Here is an 11,907-nt window from a genome sequence, read left to right as displayed (position 1 = left end):
TTTTATGTGAAAAGTGAAACATAGTATTTTGGTTTTGATTGAAAATTGTAGACATTCCGCCACAAAAGGCAATATATAGGATTATGGCTTTTGATTTGATTGGAGATATTCTTAGCAGATAGGATTAAGTTTTTAGTCTGTGTCACTTATAGCGAAATGTCTAGACACTTATAGGATTAGGGTCTTGATTCGTAGGAAAAGGACGTTATCGTGACACTTGAGTTAGGAGTTTGGGGTCAGAAGCCCAAAATGGTGACATTCCAAAAATAAAAACATATGGATTAGGGTTTGCTTTGATTGAAATATGATCTATCTAAAAGAAAACATATGATTATGGTTATGACTACAAACATGTGACATTCTAAAAAGAAAACAAAGTAGTATGGTTTTGATTTAAAAATAGGGAGACATTGCAAAAAGTAAACATAGCGATTTGTGGTTTCTGATTCAAACACATGGGAGGCACTCGACAAAAACCTTAGGATTAGTTTTGATTCTAAACTCATCACAGACATTACGCTAAAGAAAACATATTATGTTTTTGATTAGGGAAACAGGGGTCAGGAGCATATCTCACAGAGAAAGATAGAGATTGCGGTTTGGTGTAGATAGAGAGAGACATTATGCAAAAGAAAAACATAGGATTAGGGGGGTTTTGGATTTTAAAAAATTAAATAGTAGGATATTCAAAAAGAACATGCAATAATAGTGTTGGATTGGTGGAGGCCCCAAAAAGCAAAATAGATGTGGTTTTATTGGAAAATAGGAACATTGATGAAATGAAACACAGGATTAGAGCCCTTTGATTAAAAAAAATAAATATATTATGAAAAACCCTAGGATCGGTCATCTAATGTGAGAATCGGAGAGGAGATTCAGAAGGAAAAACAGGAGGATTAGGGCTTGATTAAAAATTAAGAGGCATCTCCGGAAGTATCAAAATAGGATTGGGGTGGTTGATTCAAACAAAACTGGGAGATTGACCTGAATAGAGCACCATAGATTATGGCCTTTGATTCAGCAAAATAGGAGGCATTTAATAAAGAATTCTAAAGTGTCGAGGGTTTTGTTGGAAAGACAAAAACCCTAGTCCTAATTTTTTCTTTCAGAAAGTCTTGTATTTTTCAAGTAAAGCCCTAATTCTATATTTTCTTTTCATGATGCCTCCTTTGTTTGAATCGAAACAATAATCCGATATTTTCGTTTTGCAATGTCTCCTATTTTTCATTTAAATCACTAATCCTATGTTTTTTTTGTCTTTTTTTTTTCAATCAAAACCCTAATGCTATGAATTCTTTTGTAAATGCCTCCTATTTTTTGAATCAAAACCATAATCCTATGTTTTCTATTCGGAATGTCTCCAATTTTTTGTTTTGAATCAACCACCTAATCCTATATTTTATTTTCGGAATGCCTCTTAATTTTTAATCAAAACCCTAATCCTATGTTTTCCTTTTGGAATGTCTCCAATTTCTCACATTGGAATGAAAAACCAAATCCTAAGTTTTTTTTTTCATAATATCAGCTATTTTTAATCAAAACTCTAATCCTATGTTTTGTTTTCGTAATGTTTCCTATTTTCCAATAAAAAAACCACATCCCTATTTTGCTTTTTAGAAGGCCTCCTATTTTTCAATCAAAACACTATTGTTATGTTCTCTTTTCGGAATATCTACTATTTAATTTTTTTAAATCAAAACCCTAATCCTATGTTTTTCTTTTTGCATTGTCTCCTATTTTTCACTCAAAACCATAATCTTATGTTTTCTTTATGGAATGTCTCTTATTTTTTGTTTCTAATCAAAACCCTAATAATATGTTTTCTTTTTCGTGATTTGTTTTGTAATTAAGTTTAGAATCAAAACCCTAATCCTATGTTTTTTTGTCAGAATTGCTCCCATTTTTTGTTTTGAATCAAAACCCAAATGCTATGTTTGCTTTTTGCAATGTCTCCTATTTTTTAAATCAAAACCATAATACTTTGTTTTCTTTTTAGAATGTCACATGTTTGTAGTCATAACCATAATCATATGTTTTCTTTTTAGATAGTCATATTTTTCAATCAAAACCCTAATCATATGTTTTATTTTTGGAATGTCACCATTTTTGGGCTTTAAACCAAACTCTAACCTATGTTTTTTTTTTCGGAATGCCTCCTTTTTCTGAATCAAGACCCTAATCCTATGTTTTCTTTTTAGACTGTATGGTATTTTTGAACTAAAAACTTAAACAGAATATCTCCAATTTTTCAATCAAAACCATAATCCTATATTGCCTTTTCGGAATATCTCCAATTTTTCAATCGAAACCAAAATACTATGTTTACTTTTCATAATTTTTCTATATTTTCTTTTGGGAATGTCTCCAATCTTTTGATCAAAACCCTAACCATATGTTTTCCTTTAGGAATATCTCCTATTTTTTTAGGTTTTCAATCACAAAACCAATCCTATGTCTTCTTTTTAGAATCTCTTCTATTTTTAAATCAATACCCTAACCCTATTTTTTTTGGAATGTCTACTATTTTTTCTGTTTTCGAATTAAAACCCTAACCTTATGTTTTTTTCTTTCGGAATGTCTCCTATTTTTGAATTAAAAACCTAATCGTATAATTTCTTTTCGCAATGTCTAATATTTTCAATCAAAACCATAATTCTTTTTTTGTGTTTCATAATTTCTCCTATTTATCAGGTTTGAATCAAAACTTTAATCCTATGTTTTTATTTTGAAATGTCTCCTATTTTTGAATCAAGATAGTGAGTTATTCTATAAGTAATCAAGTAATGATAGTCCTTTTTTCATCTAAAGTGCTATTTTGAGTGTGTGTTAACTCCCTACCTTAACCTCCACACTCTGGATTACCCCAAGATGTTCATTCACCCCACACATAATGAAATCGGCATTAGGAATGCTAAAGACAGCCTCAATAATCAACTAAGAATCCTTTGCTCCCTAAACAAAACTTAAGCTCTCAAGTAAAAGTGAAAACAGGTTCTAAGAAATCAATAGAACAATTTTCCTTTTTTTTCGAGTCCGCCTAATGTAGACTGCACCAAATCTTTCTGAGGGATACACATGCTAATCAGACACAAGAGCCACCCAACTTACTCAATTATAGATCTACATGTACGCATTCATGCTTCACTAGCAGAGGAATACTGACATAGACTCCCTTTTCTTTTCTTTTCTTTCTCTTTTTTTTCCCAAGTGTGTGTATATATATATCCTATCTCATGTCACCTAGTTAACTACCTGCTAAATAACTTCACTTGGGGCTAAAGCATAAATAATAGAACCAAAATTTCTTAAAAGACTATTAAAAGTCGAATTTAACAAACTAATGCCAAAATCAATGTGATGGGTTGGTTGGAGTGTAGAAGGTGGAAGTTTTCATGATAGAGCATGGAGGTGCACTAGAGATAAAAAATGACTTCATTCAAGCAAAGAAAAGAAATACAACTCACATCTATCATTCTTTCAAGCTATTAAGTTCTTAACAAGGAAATCATAGCTATCATAGGTAATTCAAGCATTCAAAAGAATAAGATACTCCATCCCCACACCTAAATTTGTATATTGTCCAAATGTACATAAGTTAGTAGAACTTGGTGAAAGGTATTCAATAAAAATAAAGATACGGAGTAAAGAAAATTCGCCAATTAGACCGTGAGAGATGTGCTAGATGGGTATGAACATGGGGCAAGTTGCAAAATGAGGGCCAAAGAGTGTTAAGCTCCAATGATGATAATCTTGAAAGTAGCAAGAAGCTTATAACAAATCAAGAAAACAAATAATAAAGATAAGTGTGAAAGCAAGAACCAAAATAAATAAATAAAGTTTAGTAGGGAATGAACCCTTACTAACTGAAAAGTACAAGATAAAAAAGAAACAACCCAAAGTATGACAAAAAAAATAATGCTGCAAGCCTAAGAGTCTAGTGGAAGTGATGGTGCCATGCATGTGGTGGCGGCAGAGGTGGTCCCAACAGATGATGATGAACTGTGAATAAAAGCCAAAATCTCGGCCATGTTGCTTCCAATGCGGTATTGTGATGCAGTTATATCCTTTTGTCCCCTCTCAAGAACTAGTAACTGGTGGTGGACCTCGATACGAAACTCCTCAAAACTAGCCTCAAGTAATGGCCATCTCTCCTTGGGCTAAGACTATAACTCCGACTATGTCTCTGTCTCATGTGAGGGCCCAAGGTCTTGTGCACTCATCCCATGACGCTGTGCAAGACGGTAAGTGTTTCCCCGTCTTTTAATTATCCCAATGGAAGCTAGAGTCTGAGTCCCAAGTGGGGCAATGGCACCCACAATCTTCATGCCTTGGGTGCGGTCAATCAACCCCATGCCTTTAATCAATCGTGTGATATAAGGTCCAGCGAAAATGGCCCCAAGGTGAACAAACATTTCTTGATGAGCAAGGAGATCGGGAAAGAGGTGTCGCATGTGTAGGGGGTAGCACTAAAAAATTCTCTAAAGAATTAAAATATTAGAGAGTGTGACTACTCCCATCGAATCAAGTCGACCCCTGTTTTTTCTAGTCAACAAGGCATGTATGTAACGGTAGCAGGGTTCGACATTTGAGATGCCTTCCTCTTCCTCGTGCTAGCAATGGATGCCCAATGAGAGTCATTTGAAATGGGATGCAGAAAGGCTTGTAGCAAGTTCTTAAACTCAAGTGTCTGAGTGAATGCCACTGTATAAAGTCCTAAAAACACACCCAATTGGTCTTCAGAGATCTTATGCTTCTTTCCAAATGCCCTGAAGGAGATTGAACTTTCTTGTTGGGTGAAGGGATAGTGTTTGGCAACCTCGATCTGGCTCAAATCCTTCAACGTAAGTTCTTTATAAGTGGGTTCTTTGATTGTATAAACTCTATCCCAACCATCATGAGAGATATGCTCCAACATGACACCGTCCAAACCCAAAATTTGTAACACGTCCGAATCAATTTTTTGAATGGTGCCAAACCCTTTCTGTGAGAATAACATGAATCTTGCCTTGTGGTCTTCATTTGTAAATCGTGGTTCACTAATGGGCGCGTAGTGTTCCTCCTTGCTTGTTTTGAAGCCATGTGCTTGGTCGGAATCAGTACAAGACAAGGTGTGCACCATCAAACCAAAATACGAAGAAAGCAATGCTCAATAGAATGAAAAATGTGAAAAACGGAGATTGCTACAATAAATTAGAAAAAAAAAATTGCAAGAGATTCTTTTGTGTAGGTAGCTAACAAAATTTACAAAACTCTATAATTGTTCCACAAGTTTCACAAGAAGAAAATAAACCACAAACCACAAAGTTTGCACCCCATACAAGCAAGAAAAACAAGGGGAAAAAGTGAGGAAAAACAAACCTTGGGCTAGGGTTGATGGAGAAGATGAAGTGAGAAAGTGGCTAAAAGAGTGATAAAACTTCGAAATCCTTTTACAAAAATGCTTGCTAGGAGGAGAGTGTTTTTAAGCAACAAGAATGAGAGAAAATAGTGGAGAGATGGAGGAGAAACAAGGGGAAGAAGAGTGAATAGTGAGAATGAACAGGTGGCAAGCCTTTTAAAGAGGAAACCCGAGCCATGCGGGCAAGCTTGCGGGCAAGCTTTGAATTCCATGCGGCCAAGCTTGCCGCCAAGGTTGCGCCTGTATGGATTTTCTGGATTCCATGAGGCCAAGCTTGTGCCCAAGCTTCCACCTGCATGGTTTCTCTGAATTTCTTAAGGGTTTACTCGCAGTCAATAAACGAGCATTTTACAATTTTTGCAAACTTATCTTCTTAGTAACCCTAAAAATCAGCTAAACAAAGCCATTTTCACAACATAAACCATCAAGAGTCTACCTTCGATGCACCAAGGCAAAGAGTAACTCAAAGAATTCACAATATTCCTGAAATAACATGAGCAAAAGAGTTAAGCAAAACGATGAAAAGACGTACAACAACTCAATCACAACCACCAAACAACTTACTAGCTAAACACAAAAAGAATACGAAAACAAGAGTGCAATGAATTTAAAAGCTTGGGTTGCATCCCAAGGAACACTTATTTAATGTCATTAGCTCGATGTACCTTCTCTTACCTTCAAGGTGGGACAAAATGGAGGAGAGTTACCTCTGACTTGGGGTGTGTTGCCACATGGGAAATTCATTGAAAAGCATGAAAAAAATCTGAAACTTACCTTGGTTCTCGAAATATAACCGGTCTACCTCTCAAGGTGGCAATATGGTGACATCCATACTCTTCTTTAATCTTTCATTTGTGATTGCTTCCCCGCAAGTGTACGGGATCGCCAAGTAATACCTCGTGTGAAGACACGAGGATCGTATTCCACGGGGCTAAGGATCTCCTATTACTCCTTCTCGAGCTATTATCTAGCCTAAGATCTCAAATGATGGATTTTTACTCTACTAAAGCAATTAAAACTAAAATGAGATTATGACCAAATTAGAGAGAACAAGCAATGGGCAAGCAAGAAATACAATATAGTGCAAAAGCCTACGGATGTGGATCCCCTTGAGGGGTTATCATGCAACATGGATGATGATTTAAAGATGCAAGGGTAAAATGGACCATGAGATTCCAAGTTTAGAACAACCCCAATTTCTCGGCAATTGAACCCTAATCCCATACGAACATAGATAGGAATTTCTCCCAAATCTACATCCCTACGATTGCATTAAGTACGAGGAAATCTCGCTTAGGAATAAACCTACTCTTCCTCGGATTAAACCTACATGGAGGGCTACCAAACACCCAATTTCTCGGCGTGATGATACAAGTATCCCCTTCTAATCCATTCATGATCTAATACATGCGAGCAAGTCACATCTACATGCATCACTCATAAAAGAGCTACGGATTTCTCCTTAATGTAGCACTTAGCATGAAAACAATGGATTAGATCTCAAACTTACCCAAGCATAGAATTAATAAGTAATCATCCAAAATACATGATAAAACCCCCCCAAGGTTCACCAACACCCGGTGGCCTTGGGGGTCTAGTGTGTCATCATCCCACAACAAGTAACATAATCAAGTAAAACACACAAGAAAAGCATGAGTGACACTCCCTAGATGAAATGGTGTAGGAGGAGGTAGAATGTATGCCGAATGATGCTTCCCTCGCCAAAGGAATGCCGAATGACGCTTCCTCTAGCCGCGGGTCTCCTTCCTTCAAAGCGTGGTAGATCTCCCCTTTGAATGATGTTGCTTCTTGCCTTGAGAGTCTTGGACCTTGGGCTTGGATGATCTTCTAGCTTCCTTGCCCTTCTTCTCCTCCCCAAGGTCGCCCAAAAACCTCTCAAGTGTCTCCCCAAAATCGGCCAAGAAAAGGTCTAGAAAAAGCCTAGCTGAAAAAGTCCCCCTTTTCTGCCCTAAAGTTGGTATTTATACCCCCCCGAGGCATACGTGTCATATGGGGGTCGTATGGCACCCAAAAACCCTAGATTTGCGATCCATACGGGGTGCATACGGCCCCCATACTGGGTAGTATGGAAATCTGGGCAGACACTCCAAAATAATCCGCTGCTACAGTGCATACGGCCCCCATACTGGGTAGTATGAAATTCCTGTTTTCTTCTCTTTTTGCCCAAATGATATCTTCTTGTTCTCCATGGCTTCCTTATGCCCTACAAAGCAAATAGAAGACGATTAAGCATAAAACGGGCATCAAACCTCACAAAATACATGCAAAGTGAATACGATAAATATATGAAAACACCTACATTTAGACACTTATCAATTTGTTTTCCTCCACATTTTCTTCAAAGTTTTCTTTCTCATGCCACGAGATGATGAATAATTCTCCACTTGGTTTGCTTGTTGTATCGGTGGACATGTAGAGATTTTTTTTCTACTTTATTGACTTCTATCTCTTCCAAGTACTCATCCAAAGGGTTTATTACTAGGACCTCCTGAACAAAATCAGAAATGATCAAATCAGTCTCATTAGTGAAATATAAAGTGTCATCATGATCTAATGTATGTTTCATAGCCTTTGGAAGAGTGAAGACCACTTGTTCTTCCCCTATTCTCAATGTCATCTTTCCTCCCTTGACATTGATCAAAGCACCTGAAGTGTTGAGGAATGGGCTCTTGAGGATCAAAGGACTTTGACATCGTCATCCATATCAAGGATCACAAAGTCCCCCGGAATAATGAGTTCGTCTACTTTCACAAGCACATCTTTAACCAGTCCCCGGGGCTTTCTCACTGAACAATCTGCTAACTGTAGGGTCATCCTTCTGGGCCTCATATCTTATAACCCTAGCTTCAATAACAAATTGTATGGCATCACATTTATACTAGCCCCTAAGTCTGCTAGAGCATTCTCTTGCATTCATTCCCCAATCACACCAGGAATAATAAAACTGTTAGGATCAATCAGTTTCTTAGACAATTTCTTCTGAATCACTGCTGAGCAATTTGTAGAGAGAGTCATTGTTTCCAACTCTTCTAATTTCATCTTGTTGGTGAGGAGATCTTTCATGAACTTTGCATACTTGGGTATTTGTAAAAGGGCTTCAACAAGAGGAATGTTTATGTGAAGTTGTTTGAAGATGTTGAGAAATTTCTTGAACTTAGCATCTTCCTTGTCTTGCATAAGCCTTGACGAGTATGGCACTGAAGGCTTGTATTATGGAACCCTTGAAGTTAGAGACTGGGGATAAGTTTCATTTTGCTTTGTCCCACTCTTTTTACTCACATTTTTCAGTCAGGCTAAGGTCTTCCTGAATGGTTACCTTTTCATTTGTGGTAATTGGGCCCTCTTTAGCCCTTTCCTCCAATTGCTTCCCGTTCCTCAAAGTAATGGCCTTCAAATGTTCCCTTGGGTTATCCTTAGAATTGCTTGGTAAACTACCAGGTGGCCATTTAGAGTTCGCCTTAGCAAGTTGTCCGACTTGGGTTTCAAGAGATTGAATGGAAGCTTGGACATTTCTGAGCACTATGCCAAACTCATCAAGCCGAGTGTTTACACCTAGAAACTTTGCTTCCATGTTGATCATGAACTTGGCTAGAATGTCTTCAGTGGTGTACTTTCTCTCTTATGGTGGAGGTGCTTGATATTGATTTCCTTGAGGTGGTGAGGCCTTTGTTGCGGCGGCCCTTGATTCCAAGAAAAATTTGGGTGGTTCCTCCACCCCAGGTTGTAGGTATTACTATAGGGATTTCCTAGCCCTCTTGGTCCTCTACTAACACAGTCTACTATCTCTACTGGTGTTGAAGCAGTAACAAGGATGGGGCGATGTGTTGTTACATGTCAGGAACCACATGTTTCGCATGCCAAAATCATTCTAGAATTTGAGCCTGAACCCAACATGAACTGATCAAATCTCTTTGTCAATGCTTTAGCCTTTATGTCCAATGTGGTGTTATCATTGTCTTCATAAATACCCACTGCCATTAGTGTTTTCTGTCTTGTGCTCCAATGACAATCATTATTCGCCATATCTTCAATGAGCTTCTTGGCATCATCAAGGTATTTATTGCTCAAGGAACCTCCTGTCACAACATCAAGGAGCTGACAAGTTTGATAGTTCAAACCATTACACAACATCTGTACCCTCATCCAAGAAGAGAACTTGTGGTAAGGGCATTTCCTCAAAAGGTCCTTGAACCTTTCATGTGCTTCAAAAAATGTTTTAGAATCACCTTGCCTAAACACAAAAATCTCTTGTCTCAGTTTGGCCAACTTGCTTGGTGGAAAGTATCTAGCAAGGAACATCTCCACCATTTCCTTCCATGTGGTAATCAATCCGGGAGCCAAGGAAGTAAGCCATTTGTAAGCTGCACCACTTAGACTGAAAGGGAATAATCTCAGTCTGATTGCATCATCGGAAACTGAGTTGTTCTTAAAGGTTGAGCTAATTTAAAAGAAACGAGATAGATGAGCATGTGGGTCTTCATCAACCAGAATATCAAATTACACTGAATTCTATACCATCCCAATTGTGCTTGCTTTAATCTTAAAATTATTTGCTAGTATTGTCGGTGCTTGTACACTGATCTTTTCACCAATGAACTGTGGCCTCTCATAATCGGATAAGGTTCTTTTAGGCTTGGACATAACTGAAGGTTCACTAGATTCAACTTGAATTTCTTGTTGTCTTGAACTATCGGCCCCTTCTTTTATCCTTTGATGCAATATCCTCTATTATCGGGCTCTACTAAGTTTGCTTGACTTGCATGTGTCATAAGATGGTTACCTTGCACAATATTTAAGGCCAACACTTAAAAATTTAAAAGTGAGTAAGAAAAGGAAATACAAATAAGAAAATGAATATATATATATATGTACACAAACAATAAATAAAAACAAGATAAACAAATAAACAAAACAATGACAAAAAAACTTGGTTGTTCAATCCCACAAGTGCATTGGTTGTCAAGTAATACCCCTCACGTGAGCACGAGGGGGTCATATTCTCAGGGCCCGAGAAGCTACTCTTACTTAGTTTTCACGTGTTGTTTAACCTACAAATTCGAGTGATGTGTTGAAACTACAAAGCAATAAGAGACACTCTACTTAGATATCTACAGCGAAGGCAAATCACGGGTAGAAATCAAGAAGGGGAAGTGGTCACGGATGAGGGTTCCCTTAGGGCTACTAAAGTGCGAAGGATGCTACAACTAAACTATAAAGCAATAAGAGATGCTCTACTTAGATGTCTACAACGAAGACAAATCACAGGTAGGAATCAAAAAGTGGAAGTGATCATGGATGAGGGTCCCCTTAGGGCTACTAAAGTGCGACGGATGTTATAACTATCATGCAAATGGTGCTACGGACTGAGAGAATCCTAAGATAGATCAACCCGATAGTCACGACAATTAACCCCTAATCTAGTACGAGTATTGATGCCGAATTTCTTCTGACGAAATTCTCCAACAATTGCAATGAGGGTAAGGGACTTCTTAAAGTACGGTCAAAACACAAACTAGGTACAACCCTAATATTGGAGGGGTACAAAATACCTGATGATCACGGCGTATTCGTAAATGTATCCCTTCCAAGCTAGGCATGTCTAATACAAAAGCGATAGTCACGCCCCCTAGTATACCCTTGAAATTGAAACACAGAGTTCTTATGCATACCAATACCTTAAAGTACACCAATCATGGATCACAAACACACCAAATGCAATAAAACAAGTCATAGCATCCAATTTACACAAGTTCACCCCTAAGGTTCACCTACATCCGATGACCTTGGGGTTTAGTTGTTCATACTGGCAACATACAAGATAAATCCATGAAAATAACTAAATAAAGCAACATTAAACTCCCTCAAAGGTAAGAGGCTGAATGACGCTTGGGATCTCCCGTAGAAAGGATTCCATGGACACCACTATTGGGGTGGCTTCCCATGTTGTCTTCAACCTTCTAAAAATGTGCCCTAGGAGTAGATCTTCCAAAATAATGCTCTCCCCATCGATTTCCACCTCGGAGATGCCCTTTCTTTCCTTCTTCTACCTCCGATCAAGAATGTTGGTGATGAGATCCAGGCAAGGCCTTCCTCTCCCCCTCAAAAGATACCATATAACTGCTTTAAAAACTCATCTTAGGGAAGCTTATGGTCTAATTTATGGTGAGCAAACAGGTCCTAAGGTCCTCAATCATTCTGCCGATTTTCTAGTAAATTATTATAGTGACTGCAACACTAAATTGCTACAGTAAAACTGCATCTTCAGTCGGCTTACAGTCATCTTCATGGCAGTAAGGTTGCTCGTGACAAATTCCAGACATAGCATTTTTCTTTATGTCTTCGTGCTACAAGCCCCTACAATGTTACTACAGTGCCAGGCTCTAAAACGCTATTTTTGGTGTCAATTTCTTCTTGAATTGCATTGTCGAGCTTACCTAGGCTTCTTTTATGCCTGTAACATGAAAGAGACCAATTAAACCATAAAAGGC

The 11,907-nt window shown here is 37.9% G+C and overlaps 1 protein-coding gene across 1 annotated transcript; it reads right to left on the bottom strand.

The window, feature by feature from the left end:
• Nucleotides 1-8,332: 8,332 nt before the first annotated feature.
• On the bottom strand, nucleotides 8,333-8,990 carry LOC120273169. Its single transcript, XM_039279811.1, has 2 exons — nucleotides 8,699-8,990; nucleotides 8,333-8,616 (listed from the first exon to the last, which is right to left on the bottom strand). The coding sequence occupies exons 1-2, from the start codon at nucleotides 8,988-8,990 to the stop codon at nucleotides 8,333-8,335; spliced, it is 576 nt and encodes a 191-aa protein (XP_039135745.1).
• Between the last annotated feature and the right edge of the window lie 2,917 nt (nucleotides 8,991-11,907).

Source organism: Dioscorea cayenensis, chromosome 12, assembly GCF_009730915.1.
Source record: "Dioscorea cayenensis subsp. rotundata cultivar TDr96_F1 chromosome 12, TDr96_F1_v2_PseudoChromosome.rev07_lg8_w22 25.fasta, whole genome shotgun sequence".
NCBI classification, from domain to species: Eukaryota; Viridiplantae; Streptophyta; class Magnoliopsida; order Dioscoreales; family Dioscoreaceae; genus Dioscorea; species Dioscorea cayenensis.
This window is presented reverse-complemented; position numbering and strand designations above follow the sequence as displayed.